The sequence below is a fragment of the Plecotus auritus genome, assembly GCF_963455305.1.
Source record: "Plecotus auritus genome assembly, chromosome: 6".
Lineage (NCBI taxonomy): Eukaryota > Metazoa > Chordata > Mammalia > Chiroptera > Vespertilionidae > Plecotus > Plecotus auritus.
This window is the reverse complement of record NC_137773.1, coordinates 96,376,236-96,400,230: the sequence shown is the minus strand read 5'-3', so window position 1 is coordinate 96,400,230 and position 23,995 is coordinate 96,376,236. Positions and strand designations below refer to the sequence as shown.

The 23,995-nt window shown below is 53.0% G+C and overlaps 3 protein-coding genes across 10 annotated transcripts; 1 reads left to right on the top strand and 2 right to left on the bottom strand.

The window, feature by feature from the left end:
* Positions 1-51: 51 nt before the first annotated feature.
* ABHD8 (abhydrolase domain containing 8) lies at positions 52-6,490 on the top strand. Its single transcript, XM_080673614.1, has 5 exons — positions 52-244; positions 1,885-2,632; positions 4,579-4,749; positions 4,895-5,111; positions 5,821-6,490. The coding sequence occupies exons 2-5, from the start codon at positions 1,893-1,895 to the stop codon at positions 5,974-5,976; spliced, it is 1,284 nt and encodes a 427-aa protein (XP_080529740.1). The 5' UTR covers positions 52-244; positions 1,885-1,892; the 3' UTR covers positions 5,977-6,490.
* A 1,162-nt stretch (positions 6,491-7,652) lies between these two features.
* On the bottom strand, positions 7,653-12,133 carry ANKLE1 (ankyrin repeat and LEM domain containing 1; the record flags this gene model as incomplete). The annotated part of the gene is made up of 9 exons (XM_080673603.1): positions 7,653-8,903; positions 9,168-9,297; positions 9,407-9,566; positions 9,824-10,001; positions 10,122-10,871; positions 11,114-11,252; positions 11,350-11,455; positions 11,844-11,996; positions 12,072-12,133. 9 exons carry the CDS (start codon positions 12,131-12,133, stop codon positions 8,731-8,733), a joined length of 1,851 nt encoding a protein of 616 aa, XP_080529729.1. The 3' UTR covers positions 7,653-8,730.
* Positions 12,134-13,996: 1,863 nt separating this feature from the next.
* Positions 13,997-22,242, bottom strand: BABAM1 (BRISC and BRCA1 A complex member 1). Of its 8 annotated transcripts, none has more exons than XM_080672173.1 (10): positions 22,059-22,137; positions 21,537-21,658; positions 20,794-21,097; positions 19,983-20,041; positions 19,062-19,182; positions 18,876-18,954; positions 16,964-16,988; positions 15,416-15,545; positions 15,163-15,249; positions 13,997-14,480 (listed from the first exon to the last, which is right to left on the bottom strand). In XM_080672173.1, the coding sequence occupies exons 3-10, from the start codon at positions 21,082-21,084 to the stop codon at positions 14,277-14,279; spliced, it is 996 nt and encodes a 331-aa protein (XP_080528299.1). In that variant the 5' UTR covers positions 21,085-21,097; positions 21,537-21,658; positions 22,059-22,137; the 3' UTR covers positions 13,997-14,276. The 8 variants fall into 8 exon arrangements, with proteins under 8 accessions (XP_080528299.1, XP_080528298.1, XP_080528296.1 ...); XM_080672172.1 differs by having other exon boundaries at positions 20,794-21,130; positions 22,059-22,135; XM_080672170.1 differs by lacking the exon at positions 21,537-21,658 and having other exon boundaries at positions 22,059-22,242.
* Between the last annotated feature and the right edge of the window lie 1,753 nt (positions 22,243-23,995).

Sequence of the window (23,995 nt, the reverse complement as noted above, 5' to 3'; positions counted from 1 at the left end):
GCAATTGGCGGAGGTGCCCGTCGGTCGGTGCGCGGCTCCGCCCCCCGGGGAGAGACTTAAAGGGCCGGTTTGCTCAGCAGCGGTGGGATGCCCACTCGTTGACCACCATTCCAGACCCGCGCCGTCCCGCGTAGACGCGCCCGGCCCGACCCCGCGCCAACATGTAAACGGCTCCTGCAGGCAGACGCTGGCTTCTCCGCCCGGGACCCCTCCGCCCTGCCCCGGGCCCGGAGCCCTCGATGAGGTGAGCGGGGAGTGGGCCCTGGGAGGGGGATATTGAGGCCTCCGGGGCTTCCACTTCTGAGGGGGTGTCCACAAAGTCCGCGCTCGGGTTCTTAGGAAGTCGTGGAGCCCCAATGGCCTTGACCCCGCCACAGTGCTGATAGGCACTCGGGAGGTAGGGGCCTGGCATTAGGGAGGGGGACTGGCGTGGCGCATCGGTGTCCCCCTCTGCAATCTGGGGTTGGGACCCGCCAGAAGTGGGGGGTGCGGCCTGCTCCCCTTCCATCAGCAAGTATGGGTCACCGAGGGCCTTCAGCGGCATGCGTTATCCCCGCGGCGCCAAGGATGGGAGTGGGGGAGGGGTTGGTCCCATCTCCAGGCCCTAGAGACAATGGGGGTGTGATGTGCCCATATCCCCCTTGAGTTATGTAACTGCCTGTGGTTGCCATGGACACGGGAGAGATGGCCCAGGGAACAGGGTGGAGACCTGGAAGCCCCCAGGCAGAACACTGCCTTCTCCATCTTCATCTCCACCATTAGGGGTTGTGTATCAGACCCCCAGAATCCAGTGTTGGAGCCTCAGCTTGTCCTTCTGTGAAACAGATCCAGCGCCCCATGGTCTTGGAGAGATATGAACAAAGCCTCTGGAGCTCAGTCCCAAACCTTGTCCCCAGGGCCTTACCTTTCAGGAGCCAGGTTTAGAGACTTGGGATTGGGGCATTTTTAAATGCCTTCAGAGACCCACAGAGCATGCTAGCTCAGTGACAGTGAGTTAATGAAAGAGTGCATGTGTGAATGGATTAATAAATGAATGAATGGCAAATGGGCTTAGGAAACCATAACTGCTATAAATCTGAGCTGGGGGAGATCCTCTGGACTGGGCCATAATGCTCCCTTCCCCCCCACCCCCCATGCCCAGGAAGGTCCACCTGACTACACCACCTTCCCTATAAATGCCTCTTGGGCCAGCCATAGCCGGGTCCTTCCTCTCCAGGATAGACCAGAATGGCCAACCACCATGCAGGCACTGACCAGACAGAACATCTTTCTTTTTCTTTTTCTTTTTCTTTTTTTAATATATTTTTATTGCTTTCAGAGAGGAGGGGAGAGGGAGAGAGAGATAGAAACATCAGTGATGAGAGAATCATCGATTGGCTGCCTCCTGCACAACCCCCCACTGGGGATCAAGCCAGCAACCTGGGCATGTGCCCTTGACTGGAATTGAACCCAGGACTCTTCAGTCCGCAGATCGGCGCTCTATCCACTGAGCCAAACCAGCTAGGGCTTTCTTTCTTTCTTTTTAAAAAAATATTTTTATTGATTTCAGAGAGGAAGGGAGAAGGAGAGAGAGAAACATCAATGATGAGAAAGGATCATTGATTGGCTGCCTCCTGCACACCCCGCACTGGGGAATCGAGCCTGCAACCCAGACATGTGCCCTGACCAGGAATCCAACCATGACCTCCTGGTTCATAGGTTGATGCTCAACCACTGAGCCATGCTGGCTAGGCCAGACAGAACATATTGGTGCTTGGCTGGCCCTGATCCTCCATAAACTGGAGCCTAGATGGAGCCTCCCAGGGTGACTTGTGCTCCAGGTGTGGGAAGTGGATGGTGAGGGGGCAGCTTCTAGGACCCCTCAGCTGTCTTCCCCACTCACAGGACACACAATGCTGACCGGGGTGACCGATGGGATCTTCTGCTGTCTACTGGGTGCACCACCTAATGCAGTGGGGCCACTGGAGAGTGTTGAGTCCAGTGATGGCTACACCTTTGTGGAGGTCAAGCCTGGCCGCGTGCTGCGGGTGAAGCACGCTGGACCTGCTCCAGCTCCAACCCCCCCACCACCACCACCTGATACAGCGCAGGGGGACCAGTCTGGCTTGGTCAGGTGCCAGCGCCGAATCACTGTGTACCGTAACGGGAGGTTACTGGTGGAGAACCTGGGCCGAGCACCAAGAGCTGACCTCCTGCTTGGGCAGAATGGCTCTGGGGAGCCTCCGGCCTCTCTAGAGGTGGAGCTGGCAGACCCGTCAGGCAGCGATGGCCGTTCGGGCCCAGTCAGTGCTGGGAGTAGCAATGGCGGGCGACGGCGGCGAGCCCGGCGCCCCAAGAGGACCATCCACATTGACTGTGAGAAGCGTATCACCAGCTGCAAGGGCACACAGGCCGATGTGGTGCTCTTTTTCATCCATGGTGTTGGCGGCTCCCTGGCCATCTGGAAGGAGCAGCTGGACTTCTTTGTGCGCCTGGGCTATGAGGTGGTGGCTCCGGATCTGGCCGGTCATGGGGCCAGCTCGGCGCCCCAGGTGGCTGCAGCCTATACCTTCTATGCGCTGGCAGAGGACATGCGCGCCATCTTCAAGCGCTATGCCAAGAAGCGAAATGTGCTCATTGGGCATTCTTACGGGTGAGCCAACGCTGGGGGGGCGGGGGGGTAAGGGGTGGGAGCTGACAGATACTGGACACCCCCATCACAAAACACTGATTTTCCTCATTGAAAAATCCCATTAACATCTGCAACAAGACAGGGATTCCTACCACCAGTGCTATTGTTTTAAAGCAGTGTTTCTCACTGTTGACATTTTTGGTCCAGTAATTCTTTTCTGTGAGGGGCTTTCATGTGCCCTGAAGGATGGTTAGCTGCATCTCTGACCTCTACCCACCCTTAGCACATGGTCTAGTGATGATCATGACAAAAATGTCTTCAGATGCTGCCAAAGTTCCCTTGGTGGGCAGAATTATCCATGGCTGAGAACCAATGTCTTCAACTAAGTTAAAAAATTGCTTGCCCTAGAGATCCCAAGGGCCCCAAGGAAGGGCTAATTGGAATCCTATAAATTCTCTTTATAAGGCACAGTTTGCTGTAATTCACTCTCCCTTTGATAGATAATACCATCTAGCATTTATTTTTTTCAATAAACATATTTCTTTATTGATTTCAGAGAGGAAGGGAGGAGAGAGAGATAGAAACATCAATGATGAGAGAGAATCATTGATTAGCTGCCTCCTCACACCCCCCAAAGGGGATCGAGCCCGCAACCCAGGCAATGCCCTTGGCCGGAATCGAACCTGGGACCCTTCAGTCTGCAGGCCGACACTCTATCCACTGAACCAAGCCAGCCAGGGCAACCATCTAGCTTTTAGATGAGAGTTCACTCTATGGAAGGCTCTGGGCCTGGGTGCCTGATCACTGTCAAGTAATACCATTCCCTCCTTTATCCAGAAGGAAAGGCAGAATCCAATCAGCCAGCCAGGTTGAGAATAATTGTTTTAGTGGTTGTAGCCTATGCAACTAGACAAGAAAAAGAAGTGTTACATAAACTTCTGAAAGAAAGGAAGCCAAGCTGGGAGGTAACAGCTCTTATTTGTTTATAGGATAACAACCCCCAAAGTGGATGCTTATGCTAAATGATTTCTCCAATTAAATGATCACTCATCCACACTAGTTCCTGTGATCCCATAACAATGCTATGAGGTCAGCATAGTTACTTTTTCACAGGTGTGGAGATGGAGGCTCAGAGGTTAAGCATTCTGCCCAAGGGCACTGGCACAGTCAGGTCCACCCAACTTCTGCCTGTCCCATCATCCCTTTTTATAGTAGAGACTGGCAAACTTTTTCTTAAAGGGCCAAATAGTAAATATTTTAGGTTTGTGAATCATCCATCAGTGTCTTGTAACTTCACAACTCTAATGTCATAGCAGGAAAGCAGTCATAATTGTAAACAAGTGGGGTAGCTGTGTTCCAATAAAATTTTACAAAATATTTTATACATTTACAAAATTGTAAATTTAGTTTACAAAAACAAGTGGTCATCCTTAGAAGGAATGAGGAGCTGACCTAGGGGGCTCCTCGGGCAGACCCTTCCACCTTGCATAAGGCAGGCAGATGTGGCACACCAGAGGGAAGGGGTACACAGGAAACAGTGATTTTCTCTGGGCAGCCAAAGGATTTATTTAATCACATTGCTTTCCCAACAATTGGCAATAGGTAACTCTTACCCCTTTGGAGGTCATGGTACCTTGAGGATCTATTGAAAGTTCTAAGTTCAGATTCTTAAAAAAAAAAAAAAATATATATATATATATATATATATATATATGTGTGTGTGTGTGTGTGTGTGTGTGTGTGTGTGTGTGTGTGTGTGTAATTTTCTACCCTCAACACACACACCTCACAATTTCAGAACATTCAAATGCCCAACCCATCCCTCATCCCCACTCAATGTCCATGGGCCCTAGGGGAAAAATCTTGGCCTTCAAGGACCTGCCTCTGGGTAAGGGGTGTACATTAACCTCCTCACTGTCTGTACCCTTCTGACCACCACCCTTCAACCCCACCTACCCACTGGGCAGTGTCTCTTTCTGTACGTTCCTGGCGCATGAGTACCCAGACCTGGTGCATAAGGTCATCATGATCAACGGCGGGGGCCCCACGGCACTGGAGCCCAGCTTCTGCTCCATCTTCAACATGCCCACGTGTGTCCTGCACTGCCTGTCACCCTGCCTGGCTTGGAGCTTCCTCAAGTGAGTGACCCCAGTCCTGACAGACCCTGGCACCTCCCTGAGTTGTGTGGGAGGGGGAACTGTATGGCTGGGGCTGGCGCGGTGGGGGGGACACCCTTGGTGGGCCAATGGCACAAGGACTCCAACAGTGCGTCCCTACCACCAGGGCTGGCTTCGCCCGCCAAGGGGCCAAAGAGAAGCAGCTACTGAAGGAGGGCAATGCATTCAATGTGTCGTCCTTCGTGCTGCGAGCCATGATGAGTGGCCAGTACTGGCCCGAGGGCGACGAGGTCTATCATGCTGAGCTTACTGTGCCTGTCCTGCTCGTCCATGGCATGCATGACAAGTTTGTTCCGGTGGAAGAAGACCAGCGCATGGCTGAGGTAGGGGCTCAGCACGTTGGCCACTGTACCCCCAACCCTCCTTATGCAACCCAGGGAGACTAAGCCATGTTTTTCAGCCCCAGGGACATGGGAGCTTAGAGTGAGAAATCCAGAAAGTAGGGCTGCCCTGCCCAGCTACTAGGATTATGCACATAAAAAGGCGCGCTTTACAGCTGGGATTTGTATAAGTGACCAGTGAGTGGGGTGGGCTACAAAACTCTGGGAGAGCAGGCCAGGCAGGTCTTTAGATCAGAGGTTGCCAAAAAGGGGTCTTAGGATCATTAGCTCTTGGCACAGCTCTGGACCAGCAGGTCTTAACCAGCGAGGATTCTGCTCCCTTCCCCCAGCCCCAAGGGAAACTTGGAAATGCCTGCAGACTTTTTTGGTTATTGCATTAGGGGTGGAGAGGTGGGGAGGTGCTACTGGCGTCTGCTGGTGGAGGCCAGGAATGCTGCTTAACACCCTGCAATAAAAAGGATGGCCTTCCAGCAAAGAAAAATTAGGCCCCAAATGTCAGTAGTGCTGGGGTTGAGAAATCCTGAGCTGGGCTCTAGCAGGGTAACAGGCTGTCCTCCAGCTCCCCCTTGGATGAAAGTGCAGCAATGAGGTAGACGTCAGGAGGGCCTTCCCAATGCTGCAAGCCATGGGTGGCTAGCGAGGAGTCACAGAGCCACCAGCTGTGTGTGACCTGAGCCTTTATCCTCTACAGATACTGCTTCTGGCCTTCCTGAAGCTCATCGATGAAGGCAGCCACATGGTGATGCTAGAGTGTCCAGAGACGGTCAACACGTTGCTCCATGAATTTCTGCTCTGGGAGCCCGAGCCCCCGCCCAGTGCCCTGACTGTGCCTCCTGAGAAGAAGTAGCTGCTGGGCCAGCAGGGCATTGAGGAAGAGCAGGAGCCTGCGCTGCTGGGTCTGCAGCCAGGAGATCTGGGCAGGCCGTTAACTCTGGTGGGCGGGGTCAGCCTGGGGAGACACCCCTAGGCTGGCTGGGCTGGCTGTGGCATTCCAGGGAGCCAGGTGGACACACAAGCTCTGCTTGCATCCTGTGGAGCCCAACCAATATGGGGCCCATCCTGCCCGTAGCAGGGACTCTCACAGAGGATGACCTTGTATAGAAGCCCCCTGCCCATCAAAGCCAAGGCCATGTTTATGGTTGAGGCGACACCCACCCCATTGTCTTACATGTTAGCCATGCTTAATCCAGAGGCCCTGGGAAGGGGGGGGGGCGCCCCATTACCCAAGACCCCTCCACTCCCATTCCCTGGCACTGGTAGCTTTTGTTGTCTAAGGGGGCAGGGATGGGGGCACTGGCACCACAGAACCTGCACATCTCAACCTGTAACTCAATAAAAAGAAGTGACAATCCAAGCCTCAGACCTGTGCTGGGTGACCATAGGGCAGGGGGTTCCCCCGAGCCTCAGTTTCCCCATCTGCAAATTGGGCTGATGCAGGTGCCTGCCCTTCCAGGATTGCTTCCCCAATTTCCCCTTCCTCCTTAGAACACGGGTGCTTGGGCAGTATTCCCAGAGCAGGAGGAAAGTCAGGGGATGAATTCCTTGTCGCCTTAGGGGAGGAAGAGGTCCATATGGAGGCTGATGTGAGGATCACTGGATGTCGCATGGGATTAGAGGAGCCATAATGGAGTGCCAACTGTATACAAGGCCCCGTGCTGAGTGCCTGACACCTATCAGTTCACTGAATCCCCTTCACCCCAAGTCACACAGCAAGTCAGTGCCTCTTGCTGTCCCATTTCATCTTTCAACTTGGTTTAGGGTGGCTTTTGTCATGAAGATATTTGTTTTGAAGCCACCAAATCATTTTCTGTCTAGCAGGATTTCCCTGCCCCATGGCCATGCTCTTGTTCCTCTATATTTTACCCTAATGTTTGTATATCTAGGTACACTGGTGGTTTGTGAGGATGGTGGGAGGAGACACCTGCCCCCGTGGTTACTGCCTGTTGGGTCCTTTCCCCACTGGTTTATGAGCCACTTTAGTCCAGTGACTCTCATCGGGGGCACAGCTGTCCTGTGGGAAATTCTGGAGACAGTTTTACCACATCTGAGAGGTGGAGGGTGATAGTGACACCTAATGGGTGGAGTCCAGGGATGCCTCCTGACCCCTTGCAATGCGCAGGACAGCCCCCATCCCCAACGGAACTGGGCTTCGAGTATCAGTGGAGCAGGGGCTGGGAAACTCTGTTAGACAAATCCCATCTCTTTGGGGACTTTGGAGGTCTCTGGATTCTTTCCTAATGACCTGTCTGTGAATTCCTGGGTAGATGACACACTGTTTTAATTGTGTCACTTTATCAGGAGACTTGGTGTTTGGGAAGCTGCTCAGCTCAGACAGAGGTTTCTTCAGTTCCATTAAAATGGGAGAATCCAGGCCCCCTCTAGAGGCTGGGAGGGGAAGCGGGGTGGGGGGATGTGTCGCCTCATGGGCTCTAAAGCGGAGGAACCTAAGTAGGTGAACCGTCCAGGTTAGAGTCGGCCCTACAGAACTTGGCTAGCTGAAGTTGCAATGAGGAGTAGACAGTGACACCAATGCGGCAGCAGATTTCCCCAAGTCCCTGACCGCACTGGACGCTCTGAAGAAACAACTTCTGGAAAACGCAAATGATCCCGCCAATACCTCACCAGCGCCACAGCCTGGCATTTTACTGAAACTCTTTGCAAATGTGCCTAATCTGAGCCGAAACCGGTTTGGCTCAGTGGATAGAGCGTCGGCCTGCGGACTGAAGGGTCCCGGGTTCGGTTCCGGTCAAGGGCATGTGCCTTGGTTGCGGGCACATCCCCAGTGGGAGGTGTGCAGGAGGCAGCTGATCAATGTTTCTCTATCATTGATGTTTCTAGCTCTCTCTCCCTTCCTCTCTGTAAAATATCAATAAAATATATTAATCTGAAATCACAGAGCACCACCAGAACTTGGGGCTATTGATCCCATTTCATGGTGGAAGAAATAGGCTCAGAGAAGCAATGCCAGGAAGCTTGCGTTGCACAGTGACCCCCAGGGCTGGTGTCTTATACCCACAATCCACAAGCTCCCTAGCCCTGGCCTATCCCCATACACACTTGGCACCTGGAGAACATCAGGGCACTTCCCTTACCCAGGAGACTTTCCACCTGAGTCACCTCTGGCTCAGTGCAGGGCTCTGAGTCACATCCAGTCCCCACAATCCCCTGAGGTAGGACCTCACTGTCCCTACTGAAGAAACTGAGGCTCAGGCAGACAAGTTATTGGTCTTAGGTACCACATCTGGCAGCAGCAGGACCCAGCTCTTCACCTGGGTAGATTCCCTTCTGTAGCTGAGGAAGCTCCCAGCCCACAGTGTGGGTCCCCTGCGCCTGGAAGATAAACGTGGACTTTGTCTACACAGACAGGCCCAAACTGCCAAAGCCCTGGCAAGTTCCAAAGCACCAAATGTTTCAAAGAACCTTCTGGTCCACTTGTTCTCCCACGATGGGGAGTTCACGACCTCTCCAGCAGTTCCATCTGTAAGAGCATCCTCCCTTAGCTTGAGGGGGAGATCTTCCCTGCTTCTCGTCCCCTACCAGCCTTCTAGAACCGGAGATGGAGGGCTGCTTTCAAATGCCCTGATGGGCAGTTTCCCAGTGCTCAGCCACAGGCCTGGATGTCTTGAGGTCGCAACTCTCGCTCACCCTCAGCCAGGAAGACAAGGAGGGCGCGATGCAACAGATGCACTCCCAGGCGGCGGCGGCGGGTGGGTGACCAGCTCGCCACCACTCCATAGCAGTGTCCTTGTTTCTGGTTGGTCAGTGTCTGGATCCCTGGAGAGATTGGGAGTGAGGTCACAGGGGTAGCCTCTAGCCTTGGTGAATTCCAGGTAGAGAAATGTGACAGTGAACCCACTGTGTATTCCCCTTAAGCAGGTATAAACCCATGGAGCAAAATATGTGCATATGCAGGTACATCATTGGTGCTCAATAATTAATTACTCATTGAACAAATTAACAGCCCTGAGAGGGAAGGGGAGGGAATTGGTAGAGCAAGTGCTCTTCCTGTGACCCCCACCCCACAAGCCAGGCACCCACCTAGAGCATCCACAAGACATGCCTCTCGAGTGTAAGCCTCCACAGCGACCACATGCTGGAAGCAATGCAGGGACACAACACCACGACCACTAGCCCAAATGTCCAAGATCTGGCGCACTTTGGGGCAGGCCTAGGGGGCCGGGGCAAAGAAGTCAGGAGTCTGCCTCCCAATTCCCTCCTTCCTCTAACTGCCCACGGCCTGGCTGTCCCTGCCCTGACCCTGGTACTTATCCTCATACCTGTTTTCCTGACCTCCCACGGTAGCAAAGGGCCTCCCAGAGGTGAACATTTGGCCGGGCCCGTGTTCCCTTGCCCACATAGAAGATGGCGTGAACAAAAGTCCGAAGGCATTCAGCTGGAGTTAGTGAGGAGGCTCGTGCTGGCAGGTTCCGAGTCTCCCTGGATGAAAAGGCTTAGCTCAAATAGGAAAACGTGACAAGAGTAGCCCTAGAGAAAATCTCTAAGCTCACAGGGTATATACAACCCACATCCAGTGACCCCCATTTTATAAGGCAGCGCCCAAAGACACTCAGCAGCTTGAATGAGTTCCAACTGCCTTTTCTAGACGAAGCTTATGACCAGAGAGAGGGGCCCCTCCTGAGGACATGCAGCATATAGGAACCAACCCAGAATTTCCAGCTCCCACTTCTGAGTACCTGGGGTCCAGCAGCAGATATGTGAAACTGGACTTCACTACCCCCTCCCGCCACCTTCTGCTGGGATCCGGCTGCTCAAATTGCCGGGCAAGTGCATCCTCATCTGCCTGGGCGTCTGGGATTCGGCCTGTCCTCAGGGCCTCAGTCAGCTCTGGGCTGTGCCCCGAAAAGTCTGGGCCTGGGAGGGGAAACTGAGTCAAGAGAGGCAGAGGAAGGGGTGGTTCCCAGAGATGAAGAGAGAAGTGGCACTGAGAGCCGGGAGTCTCCAGGGAACTCCAGATGCCCAGAAGGGACTAACCAGGAGCAGCCTGGGCTTCTTCGAGTCGTCGGAGGTAATGTGGACGGGTGAAGGGCGTGACGGGGCCTGGGCTCTCACCAAGAGCCCGGAGCCTTTGCAGCAGTTCCAGGTCAGACATGACTGGCAGACACCCGCAAGGGGGGACTGGGTCCCTACCACCTGTGGAATGCGCCTCGTCCTCTGTCAGCCAGAGGGCGCCCACCTCACTGTCAAGGGACGACTGGTCATCTGTTAGGAAGTGGAAGTCGAGGGGTCCAGGCAGTGGTTTCCCAGGGAGGCTGTGGGCTGGGCTCCTATCTGGGAGGGACGTGTGGGAGGGGGAGGTCAGAGTCAGGGCCTGTAGAAGGGCCTTTAATTCGGCCTCCTTGCTCGTCATGATGGCTCCATGTTCCAGCTGTGGGATGTCTGGAGACTTTAGCACCGTCTGGGATGGTCGGATATGAGGCAGGAGTTGCCGCCTGGGCAACGGCCCAGCCCAGGGGTATGTACGAGGGGCTGGGTCCTTGGATCCAGAAGCCTCAACTGCTGTGACAAAGGAGGCATCTGAGCTGCAGTCCCAGCACCCTGGGGAGGACTCCAAGCTTCCATCCTTGTCAGCAACTTCAGGGCAGGCAAGGAGGCTGGAGGGTCCAGGGCTAGCCTTCAGGTCCATGTCCCTGCTGTCGCTTCTGCCCAGTCCTGTGGAGTCCAGCATCATACTGGGAGGTCCAGAGGGGCTGGCATCCAGCTTCTTTCCCTTGAGGGCTGAGCCTGGAGCAGAGGATGAGAGTTGGGGTCAGAGAGCAGGGTGGGGGAAGCCAGAGATGGGAGTTGGATCAGCAACAGGTGGATGGAGTCAAAGGGAAAAGAGAGAATGAGTGAAGGCAGCGAGAGCTGACCAGAGACACTGGACGTGAGACAGTCAGAACCAGTGGGCGACAGTGCACATCAGAGAGAGACACGATAAGCTGGTCCATAGGCCAAGCCCCTGTCTCCTCACAGTCCTCACTCACCGCTGGGCTTAGGCTCCGGCTCCTGGGTCTCTGACCGGGTCCGGGGAGGGGTCCTAGTCAGCTTTGGGAGCTCCCTCAGGACGCGTACACAGTCCTGGTGCCCCTGTTGTTCTGCCAGGTCCAGTGGCCGGAGTCCATCCTGCAGCGGCGCGATCAACAGGGGGCACCCAACGCCCTCTTTCCTCCCTTCCTCCCACTCTCCAGGTCTGCCCTTCCGCTCCTCCAGGGCCCCTCACCTGGTCGAGCAGCCGGGGGTCCGCTCCCTGGCTCAGCAGCAGCTCCAGGCTGCGGCTACAGCCCCAGGCGGCGGCCACGTGCAGCGGTGTCAGCGCCTCGGCCGATCTGGGGCAGGAGTGGAGGAGTGTACTCGATCTCTCTTCCCCATCTCCACCCTCCAGCCTGAGACATCCTCGGAATCTAGATCTTATGCCCTCGGCCTGGGACTCAAATCTCTGCTCTCTGATCCTAGAGATTCTACCCCTGGACCCGAAACTTTGATCCCCATTTTGGCCCCAGAGCCACCCCATCCCCCACCCTCATTCTGGGACCCTAGCCCTCGCCCTTAGGCTCTCAGGATCCCTCCCCTAGTTCCACAAGCTCCTCCCTGGGGTACCGAATCCCCACCCTTGGAAGGTGGGATGCACTCTCTGGGACTCCGAGGCCACGCCTTCCGACCGGGGAGACCCCTTCCCTACGGGGAATTCCTGCTCAGGGACCAGACCCGCCTCACCGAACGTTGGGGTTCCCGCCTCGACACAGCAGAGCCTTGAGGCAACGCAGAGCGCGTGGGTGCCGGGCTCCCGCCGCCAGGTGGACAGCTGCCGCGCCATCCGCTAGTACCAGGTTGGGGTCCGCGCCGCGGCGCAGCAGCTCCTCCACAGCCCTGCGATCAGGGGGTCAGAGTGGACCGCCACCCTCGCCCCCTGCCCTGGTCCGCCCGCCCCGGTCCCGTCCTCACTGCAGCTCCTCCTCCTGCAGCGCTGCCCGCAGCCGCCAAGCCAGCTCCCCCGCTGGGCCCATGCCCGCGCTGTCCCCCAGCCTGACAGTTTCAAACTTCCCGCGGTGACCTTGTGCGCACGCGCCGCCCCGCCTCTGGGCTCTGGTCTCAGTACCCGGGTGCCCCGTAGGGAACCCAGCCAGGCTGCCCTGCGCCGCACCTGCATGGCACACTTTGGGATTCGAGCTTCAGTGCCCACCCAGGTCCGCGATCTCGAGTGGTGCTCAGGTAGAGCCTGGGCGGGTGGAGGCCGCCAGGTGTGCCATTTTCTGGTCTCAAAACAGGGAAACACGGATACATCCTGCTGAAGGGGGCGGAGCTACAACCCGGTGACTTGGAGGTGCCCAGGGCTGAAGAGGCCTCTATTAGTGCACAAATTTAATTATCAGCTCCAGCCTCTAGCTCTGCGTCGCCTGTTTGCAGTCTCGCGGAGCCAGGAGGTCGTGCCTTTGGGGCTCTGGGCCTTAGTTTTCCCATCTGCAAAATGGGAGAATGGCTTCCAGGCTGGTGTGATGTTGAGTCAGCGTGTTTCATCACAGGATCCTGGCACACGGGTGCCCCCAATAAATACTATGAGAAGGAAAGCTGTTGCTCAATAAGGCCATTTTAATTTCATATGGAACTGAGAATCTATCTGGTAAACTTTTTTCACTGTTGCTCATTATCCAGAAAGATAGTTGAATAGTGGACCTGTTGTGCCTGTCTTGTCTCCCTTCTGGGGAGCACCCACACTATTTCCTGGGACCTGTAGTCCTCCCCTTCTCAGGAGAGGCTTGATCCAGACCTGAACAATCTGAACATACCAGAGCTCTGGCCCATGACCCAGGCAAGGCCAGCAATAGGGGGTTTGGGTAGTGGTCACAACTATCAACCAATCGTCATGGTGCCAATTCAATGCCAACAGAAATCCCCAATTTAGTGTGCAGTGAAAGAAGATACTTTATTCAGAGCAAACACCTCAATATAGAACAACACAGACCTCTCTGGCAAATTATCTCAGCTCCAGCCAAGGAATCAGCCTTTGGTGGAAAAGGAACACGCATTGCCCAGCCAGAATGGAACTTACCAGTATATAGGGAAGCCCCAGCCCCAACCCTTAATTGGCCTGTTTTCAGGCAAATTAGTACCCCAAATCATCAGTTTGATTGGCCCAAAAAGCACTATGGAGTGGAGCCATTCTGATTCATCAAAGATGCTAACAGAGCTACGAACTTGGAGGTCACAGTTCAATTCCCCATCAAGGCATATGCCCGGGTTGTGGGCTCTACCCCCAGTGCGGGGCTTCAGGAGGCAGCCAAATAATTATTCTCATCATTGATGTTTCTATTCCTCCCTCTCTGAAATCAATAAAAAAAAAATGTATTTTTTAAAGATGCTAACAGAGACTGTAGTTCCTCAGCTCCGATTGGACAAAGGGGTTATCTCCATCCTATTGGTTGAAATATGATTCCAGGAATTCCTTTATGTTAGTTGGCTCACCCAGCAGGAACACAGTGCTGGCAGGCAGGCATTTCAGTGCAGAAGGCAGTTTTTCTCCCTGAAGCTGAGCTTGCGTGAGAGGCAAAGGTTCCTGGGATTTTTTTGTTTTTTTTTTTAACATGAGACCAATTAGCCACCAGGAACGCCTTTGGGTAGGTATTTTCCTTTTTGGGGTTGACACACCATCGCACCCCTTTCCACAGGTTGGGAGAAAAGCAGGGGGCACTCAACACCACACAGAGTAGTTCAGCCCACCCCACCGGCAATGTCTGAACAGCGGGATGTAGGCAAGCCTGAAGCTGTGCCTTGGCTTATCCACAAGAACCAAGCCATTCCCCTTTCTGTTCACTGGGTGGGTTTTCTGTCACCTTCAACCAAGAAGATCCTAATTAACACAAGGCGACTGGTGTGGACCTTGGTTAGAGATTTCTCAGGTTTTATTCTGATGACAAAAATCACACAGGGAAGAACAAATTACAATTGGCAAACTGGGGACTGAAATATGGACTGGGAATCATGGGTGTCCATAGTCCTGGGATGCTTCCTGGAATAATGGGTTTCCTTCCAGGGCTCCGAAGTAACCAAGTGGTTCCTTGAAGTCCCCCAGGGGTCCCACGGAGTGGAGTTTGAGAACCAGCACTCTAGGCCAGGGGTTTCACTGTACCAGGCTGGACGCACAGGGAAGGTTCAGACAGTGGCCTCAACCTCAGTGGCTTCCTCCTCCTCCTCCAGCAGGCTGTAGGAGGCATGGCTCTGGCAGGGCCGTTGCAATGGGTGAGCCAGCAGCTTAGCCATACAGTTGTGCAGCTCCAGGGCTGGCCCGGCCAGTGCCACCTCATACTTGTAGCTGGTGCCCTTGGTATCCAGGCTGCCCATGAAGGCAAACATGTCCTGTGGGGCCAGGGAGGGGCTCTTCAAGCAAGGGTTCCCTGACAGGCCTTCCTTGCCCCTGGAGGGCTTCCCAGAGGAGGAGGCACCAGGGGTAGGTTCTGAAGGGTGAAGAGTTTTCCAGGCAGAAAACATCCCTGCATTCAGCAGACACTCCCTGCTACCCACCCAGTGTTAGGGACACCGGCAGGTCTCAGCCTTGGAGCCTCCGAACTGGAGTCAGTTGGATCTAAACTACCCCCTGGTCCCCATGCTGATCTTCCTCGAGGGGCAGGGAAGGCTTCCCTCAATAGACACTTTTGGTTTAAATATTGAGGTATGAGTAGGAGCTGGTCTCAACCCACCCCCCGTTCAGTTGGGTAAACTGAGGCTCAGAGAGGTAAGTGGCCCACTTGAAGTCCCACAGCTAGTTCAGGGCTGGGACGTGAATAACCAGCAGAGTCTGGGTAGGCAGGGAGGGAAGGGTGCCCCCAAAAGAGGGCACAGCCAAGGCAAAAGCAGGGAGAGAGAAAAGAAGGCCCCCGTCCCAACAGCCCCCCTGAGCTCCCAGCAGACCACATGGAAATGGTTGTCAAATGACTGAATGACCAGGAGCCAGAAGTTGGGATCCCCAAGACCCAGGGTAGATGGGTTCTAAGACATCCCATCTACACCCACCTGCCACCCACACCTGCCAGGGCCTCACCTTCCAGCTCATCTCCTCCTCCTTCTCGTCGGTGCCATTGTGGATGTAAACAACATCAAAGAAGAAATATGGACACTGGAACATTTTCTGCAGGCGAAGAACACCAGCCTTTGAGACTCAGTCACCCTGTGCCCCATGACCACAATTCCCCCACTTCTGCCTGAGACTCTGGGAACCTGCCAGGAGGTGCCCCAGTCCTATGCTCAGGAAATCCCTCCTAGTGTCTCACCACCCTCTCTCAGGCCTCAGTCACCTTCATGGGCTCAGTCAGGGAGAACTGGGGCTGGCAGGGTGGACGGCTGTAGACAAGGATGGTACGGACCACATATGGGGGTGGGATCGTCTGCACATTCTCCGTGACTGGCAGCTCAGTCTTCTGTTGACTGCACAGTAAGGGGACAGATGAGAACACACTCTGGGGGTCCCTCCCATCATCACCTTTGGAGAGCCCAGCTTCTTGCTGGGCATGCAAAGTCCCTCCTGTGCCCTCCCCAGTTTATTGCTGTCTCTGAGCCTTCCCACATGCTGTTCTCTCTGCCCAGAGCACCTCCCAGCCTTACCCTCTGCCTGACCCTTCTGTTTTGCTAAACCCAAAGCTGAAGCCTGCTCTGCCCACCCTGAGTGTCCCCCATCACCTGGAGTTGGCCCTGCCCTACCAGGCCAGGAAATACTTAGGAAGGGACCTAATCTTTTATCTAAATCAAGACACATTTCCCTACTTGGCCACAACTGGATCTCACGGGCAGAGGGCAAGGTCCTTCCTATGTAAAAAGCAAATCTGGTCCTTCACAAGAACCAGATAGACAAATAGACAAATCACTAAAGGAATATCAAATGGCTTTAAAATGAATGAAAAAAGGCTCAAAGAAAAGCAATCACACAGGCAGAGCTCTCAGCAGTATGCTCAATCCTGGTGCCAGAGAAATGAACGGTTAATTTCTGAGGCAGTACTTTGGCAATGTCTAGCAAAATAACGCACCTCCCCCCCAAATCAAGTATGTCCTCTATTGTGAATTCACCTCATGGGTTCTCTTGCTGAGATGTTTGTACCAAGTTAATTAAAGGCAACACAAGCTCTGTGCCCAGCATCAGGGGCTGGTGAAAATGGAGATTAGAATAGTAGGGCCCACAAACTAAGAATGGGTTTTATATTTTTAAATACCTGGAGGGAGGAAAATCCAATGAATATTTCATGACATGTGGAAATGACATGAAATTCAGTGCTTATCAATAAAATCTTATTGACACACTAAAGACTGCGCACCGGTGGGGTCCCTCAGCCTGGCTGGCGGGGATCGGGTCGAAACCAGGTCTCTGACATCCCCAAGGGGTCCCAGATTGTGAGAGGGCAGCTCTCAGGTGATGCACCCCAGAATTGGGCTCCCTCCTCTCTGGTTTAGGGTGCATCACCCGAGAACCACAGCTGCCAAGTCACGCGGCTTGGCAGCTCCTGCATTGAGCGTCTGCCCCCTGATGGTCACTGCACATCATAGCTACTGGCCAGTCCGCCGGTTGCTTAGGCTTTTAGATAGATAGATAGATAGATAGATAGATAGATAGATAGATAGATAGATAGATGGCCACGCCCACTGTGTCCATAGAGTTTGTGGTTGCCTTTGGATTCCTAAGGCAGAGTCAGTTGTTATGATAGAGACCATATGGTCTGCAAAGCCAAACACATTTACTATCTGGCTTTTTATAGAAAGAGTATGCAGCCTCCTGGGCTAAAACAAGGGTGTGGAGGACCATGGGCCACCACAGGACTAACACAGAGGGTGAGAGACGGGAAGGAAGGACTTACATGAGGCTGAAGAGACCTTCCATATCTGGTGGGGATGCTAAGAACACAGGCGGCAGAGCACGGGTGGGAAGGGTGAATGACTTCCCTCATCCTGATGCCAAGAGACCCCAGGTGCCTCAGAACCTGGTGCCAGGTACACTGTGCAGGAAACCTGTGTGATCCCAGCCTCGTGGCCTGAGCCTGTTTTCCTCAGCAGAGATCACAAACTAGGGGCTGACATCAGATGCCCTGAAGACCATTGGTGATTCAAAACTCCCCTTTCCCTCAGGCCAGGGCCACTCTCCCTACAAAGAGCCACAGGTGTCCCTGATCCCCTCCTCTCAACTCTCCCACGTTTTCTAACTCACAGCAATGGTATTTTATTTAAGTTTTGAGCTGCATGTGAGCCTTTCATGTTCAAATTAGCATAAATGTGATGTAGTGCCCTGGCTGGTTTGGCTCAGTGGATAGAGTGTCGGCCTACAGACTGAAGGGCCCCGGGTTCGGTTCTGGTCAAGGGCACATGCCCAGGTTGCGGACTCAATCCCCAGTAGGGGGTGTGCAGGAGGCAGCCGATCAATGATTCTCTCTCATCTTGTTTCTCTCTCTCTCTCTCTCTCTCTCCCTTTCCCTTCCTCTCTGAAATCAATAATAATATACTGTATATATATTTTTTAAATGTGATGTAGTGGTGACTGTGACTTTTCAGTCACATATTGCCATTTTTTGAGCAAATGGCACCAAAAGTATAATTGCTCCTGCATGGAGTGCTTCCCCTGTGGGTACAGTTTTGACATCCAGAGTCCAAATCAGCTGGTTTTGCTTCTGTGTATGAGTTTACCTCGACAGCGACCCATGGGGTAAGAGGTTTCCTGCCTCCCATTTTACAGATGAAGAACTGAGAGCCTGGGGAGCATTTGAGATTTTGCTTCCTGACAATGTCATCAGTTTGGCTCAAATAAACTCTTTTTTTTTTTTTTTTTGTTACTCCTCACCCGAGGATATTTTCCCATTGATTTTAGAGAGAGTGGAAGAGAGAGGGAAAGAGAGAGAAACATCAATGTAAGAGAAACACATTGATTGGTTGCCTCCTGCACATGCCCCGACCAGGGCCCAGGCCAGGGAAGAGCCTGCAACCAAGGATACTTGCCCTTGACTGGAATCAAACCCAGGGCTCTTTGGTCTGCAGGCTGATGCTCTAACCACTGAGAAAAACTGGCTAGGGCTCTTTTTCTTTTTTAAATCATCACCCAAGAAGTGAGGATATTTTTTATTTTAGAGAGTGGGAGGGGGGAGAAAGAGAGAGAGGAGGGAGAAAAAAACATTGATGTGCCACAGACACATTGATTGATTGCTTCCCACATGTGCCCCGACCAGGGGTGGGGATCGGAACTGCAACCCAGGTACATCCCATTGACTGTAATCTAACCCACAACCCTCCAATGCACAGGCTGATGCTCTAACCACTGAGCCAAATTGGCTAGGGCTCTTTTTCTTTTTTAAATCCTCACCCAAGAAGTGAGGATATTTTTTATTTTAGAGAGTGGGAGGGGGAAGTAGGAGAGGGGGGGGGAGAGAGAGAAAAACATTGATGTGCCACAGACACATCGATTGATTGCTTCCCATATGTGCCCCGACCAGGGGTGGGGATCGGAACTGCAACCCAGGTACATCCCCTTGACTGTAATCTAACTCACAACCCTCCAATGCACAGGCTGATGCTCTAACCACTGAGCACACTGGCCAGGGCTCAAAAGAAACTGAAAGCCAGAGAGGTGACTGGTCCAAGCCTGCTGAGGCAGAGCTGAGATCTGGACCTGAGCCAATGTGAGTTGGCTCCCTCCAAGCTCAGGCTTCCTGGGTTCTGGGTACAAGACAGGCCAGACCCCACCCCCACCCCCTGCCCCGGAGGTGCCTCTGCCGGAAAGGATACTGAAGTTGGAGCAAGAGGCCGTCTCTAGGTCGTAGAGGCAGCTGCAGAGCTCACGGGGGTCAGAGGTCAGTCCAGACAGCTGTGGGGAAACAAAGGTCTCAGCAAAGTGGTCTCTACCCCCAGGGGGTCCCAGGGCACACAGCCTCGTCCCTACCCCCATGGGACCCCAGCGTGCCCCAGCCTCACCCAGGCGGTGTCATCGTTCACCACCACCAGTGCAAACTCATGGCTTTTGTCAATCTTGTGTTTAGTCCGCACAAACATCTCAATCATCTTCTGGGAGACATTGAGAGCATTGGTTTTGGAGCTGGAGAGGGATAGAGAATGAGGGGGGTGGTTAAGGAGAGGCCTTCAGGCCTGGAGGCGAGGCATATCCCCTCACCTGTCCATCCTGGGGAACCTTCCACCAGCCCTACAATGAGGCCCTGGCCCACGTCACAATGAGGCCCTGGCCCACCCCACAGCAGAGCGGGTGGCAGAATCCAGTTGTAAACCTAATCCAGCTGACCTGCCCTCTCCAAATGGGTCCCTCTGACCAGCCTGGGGTCTCACATCTGATCCTTGTGAGGTGGCCCCAGACCATTGCTCAGCCACAAGTGGTCGGGGAGAGCGGGGGAAACATACTTGTCCTCAGTACCTCCCAGAGCCCCTCAGACCCTCTCTAGGTTCTGCTGCTCAACCCCACAGAGCTCCGCCTGCTCAGGGCAAGGGCTTTGGGTGGGGGGGGTAGCTAAGCATGAGTCTGAATTCTTGCTCCGCCTACTTGCTATGAGGTCTTAGGCAAGTTACTTTGCTTCTCTGAGTTTCCAAGTCATTGCTATGACGTTGATTTTAAAGAGTGAAAGGGAGGGGGGAGGAGGAGGAGAGAGGAAAACATTGATGTGCCACAGACACATGGATTCGTTGCTTGATACCTCTCACATGCTTGGAACAGAGCCTGAGGGGCCACTGCTGTATCATTACCAGTTCCTGTCGCTATGCTCTGACACCCCCAGGCCCCGAGCCAGACCACAATGGTGTGAGTCTGAGAGAGAGAGCCCTGTGTTTTTCAGGCTGGGCCCCTCCAAGTTGTAGCTACGCATTCACGCCCTAAAATGTCCCTCTCACCCGTTGAACGACTCCAGTTTTGGCAGTGACATTTCCTCCGACAGGTCCAGGCAGATGATCTGCAATGAAATCGGAAGGTGGTGAAGGCACTGTGACTGGCAGCACCTGGTGCCTGGATGTTAACACCAGCCCCCACATGCTTGGCCCTCTTTAAGCAGCCTGTCTGAAAGGGTGGTAAGATGACCCCCAATTCCCAGTCAAGCTATCCACTTTGGAAGTTGGTGGCTCAGGGGAAAGAGCACTGGACTAGAAGTCCAAGTTAATAAGTAAGTAAACAAGAGAAAATGTGACACAGAAACAAGGAAATAAGGGTATAGTGGGTTGAACTGTGGCCCCCAGAAGAACCTCAGATGTGACTTTACTTAGAATGAGAGTCCTTAAGGATGTAATTAAAATAAAGAAATTGAGATAAGATCATCTGATCCAATGACAAGTATTCTCATGATAGCCAGAAGAGGAGACACAAAGAGAGAGAGAGGGGAGGGTCATGTGAAAACAGACAGAGATTGGAGTGATCAGCCGCAGCCAAGGATGCCTGGAGCCACCCAAAGCTGAAAGAGTAAGGAAAGATCCTCCCCTAGAGCCTCCGGAGAAAATGGGGCCCCTGCCAACATCTTGATTTCAGACTTCTGGTTTCCAGGACTGTCAGAGAATAAATTTGTTTTTTCAGCCACCCAGCATACTGTGGTTTGTTGTGGCAGCCCCAGGAAACTAATACAAAAGGGCTGTTTGCAGAGTGAATCCCAAAAGGCAAGAATGTCAACCCAAGGTTCCCTAAAGCCTCAGAGCTTACGGCCAAATTCCCACTTACCACCTTCTCTGGACAGTTGACCCTTGGTGTCCGCACCTGGACCTCAGGGGCTGGTGGGGGCACCTGCCAGGGCTTGGGACCAGCTCCCAGAGCGTTCGGGGTCCCATCATCAGCACTGGCCGCCTCACCCTCACCCTCACTTCGGCTTCCCACACTGGTCTGGGCACCCAGTGCCCGGTCCTCAGCCCCCTCAGGGTTGGAGCGTGTCCGGGGCCTTGGCTCCACTGACTGCTCTTCCTCCTCTTCCTCTTCTTCTTCCTCAGTGGGGCTGCTGGGCTCTGCCACCTCCATGGCTCCTGAGTGGCTGGATAAAGCAGGGATGGGGGAAGCCAGAATTCTGCCCTTAGGAGTTTCAAAAACATTTGGTTACCCAGGAGAATAGGGCACTTGCTGCTTACCGACTATGAGTCACTTCTCTCAGGGCCTCAGTTTCCTCATCTGTAGAATGGGTGCCTTTACACTTATCAGCCAAGCATCCACTCTGACTTAAGGTAATAGCCTCCATTGTTTTCTGTAGGGCTACCCCAACCCTCGGCCAGTGAACACAACTGGCTACTGTGAATGGCTCTGAAATGGGGACATGACCCAATACAGGCCAGTGCGGGGCAGCTCTGAGACTTACAACACTGCCATTAGGGGAGGGGGCTCCTTAGAGTTGCAGAGCTTGGGAGATACAAGTCGAGAGTTGCTAGGAGCCTCATTAGCCTCCAAGAGAGGGAAGAGCCTACCCTAGTGATGCTCACCCAGAGAACAGTGGACAGAATTCTGAGCACCTGGATCCAGCTGCACCTGGAACCAGTCTATAAGCCACTAATTATTCCTTTCTTGCTTCAGATATTTGAGTTGGGTTTTCTGTAATCTGAAACTGAAAAATGTCCTGGGAAATAAAGGAATAATAACCTCTAGGATTCTCCCCAGTGGACGCTGGGCTGCTTAGGGGGTGTCTGTACATGGGGGTGTCTGAACAAGGGAGGGGCGGGGATCTGGGTGCTACAGGTCCCTCTGAGGAAAGACAGGACGCCAATGGGACAGCCTGCCTATTTGGGTAATGAGTGCGGGCTGCCCGGGATGGTCTCTGAGCGCCCTGCAGCCCCCACAATCTCAAAGGAACTAGCTGTAGCAAGAGGGATGGAGGCTAGGCTGCAGGAGGAACCAGAGCTGGAAACAGAAGCTTCAAAGGAGGCAGGGGGTTAGATCCCGAGGACTACGGGAGCTAGGCCTCGAGGGACGAGCCCCACACGCTTTCAACACCCATTTCTGCTCACCGTAGCCTAAGCCTCCCTCCGACTGGGCTGCAGACTCGCTAGAAAGCCGCCATCTTCGCAGCCGGACGTGGTGCGGCACGGCCGCGACACCTCCTGGGAAATGTAGTTCAGCGGGCCGCGGGGCGCGTGCAACGGTGAACTGGACCAAGCTGAAGAGTCTTGGAAGCTGATAGGCTGGTGCTCCGCTAGGGGTGAGGTTTGGGAGGTGACGAAGAGACTAAGGAGGGCGGGATCTTGAATGTGATTGGCTAAAAGCAAAATGAGGCGGAGTTTTTATTTCGGGCGGAATCAGACTACACTGGTCAGCGGTTCTAGGCAATAGGCTGGGATGAGCCGGAGTACAGTGGGCTTTCATGGACCAGGCGCAGAGGAATGGAGAAGGCCTAGTCTGCAATGTAAAAGGTTGAGTGGGACAGGATTGGGCGGAATTTATTTATTTATTTGGGGGGGGGGCGGGCTTTAGAAGAGGCGCGGCTGATTTGTGGGTGAGGGGCGGGTTTTTGCGAACTGATGTGGGCGTGGCGCAGGCCCAAGGCTCCTCCCAATTACTTAATTCTTATTTTATATATATTTGCAAAAATAAAAAATACAGAAGACTGACTTGTGGCGAATACACAATACAATATACAGATGATGTATTTATAGAATTGTACACCTGAAACCTATATAATTTTATTAACCAATGTCACCCCAATAAATTCAATTAAAAAAAATAAAAAATAATCCGGAACTATTTCAAACCACCCTTCCTTTTTCATGCACACTTCTTCCCTTACCCCAAAACTATTTAAAATCTACTCTGAGCCCTAGCCGGTTTGGCTCAGTGGCTGGAGCGTCGGCCTGCGGACTGAGGGGTCCCAGGTTCGATTCCAGTCAAGAGCATGTACCTTGGTTGCAGGCACATCCCCGGTAGGAGATGTGTGGGAGGCAGCTGATCGATGTTTCTCATCAATGTTTCTAACTCTCTATCCCGCTCCCTTCCTCTCTGTAAAAATCAATAAAATATATTTTTTAAAAAAATAAATAAAATAAAATCTACTCTGACTTTTTCACAAAGCGTTTGCCACCAGTACACAAATTTCACGAAAACCACTGCTAAATCTAAACCAAATGAGAAAGGAAAAGACTCATATCAACATCATTATCATTGGACACGTAGATTCTGGCAAGTCTATCACTACTGGTCTTCTGATCTACAAATGTGGAGGGATGGGCAAAAGAAATATAAAAAATTTGAGGAAGCTACTGAGGTAGGAAAGGGCTCCTTCAAGTTTGCCTGGATCTTGGATAAATAAACTAAAAGCTAAACCTGAGTGTGGTATCACCATTGATACCTCCCTGTGAAAATTGAGACCAGTAAGTATTATGTGACCATCATTGATGCCCCAGGACACGGAGACTTTATAAAAAACATGATTACATGCCCTAGCCGGTTTGGCTAAGTGGATAGAGCCTCAGCCTATGGACTGAAAGGTCCCTGGTTTGATTTTGGTCAAGGGCACATGCTCAGGTTTTGGGCTGGATCCCCAGTAGGGGGCGTGCAGGAGGCATCGTTGATATTTCTATCTTTCCCTTTCCCTTCTTTTCTGAAATCAATAAAAAAAATATTTTAAAAAAAACACATGATTACAGGCACATCTCAGGCTGACTATGCTGTTCTTATTATTGCTGCTGGTGTTAGTGAATTTTAAGCTGATATCTCCATGAATGGGCAAACCTGTGAGCATGCCCTTCTGGCTTACACATTGGGTGTGAAACAAGTAATGGTTGGTGTTAACAAAATGGATTCCACTGAGCCATCCTACAGCCAGAAGAGATACAAGGAAATAGTAAATGAATTGAAGCACCTACATTGAGAAAATTAGCTACAACCCTGATACTGTAGCCTTTGTGCCAATTTCTGGTTGGAATGGTGGCAACATGCTGGAGCCAAGTGC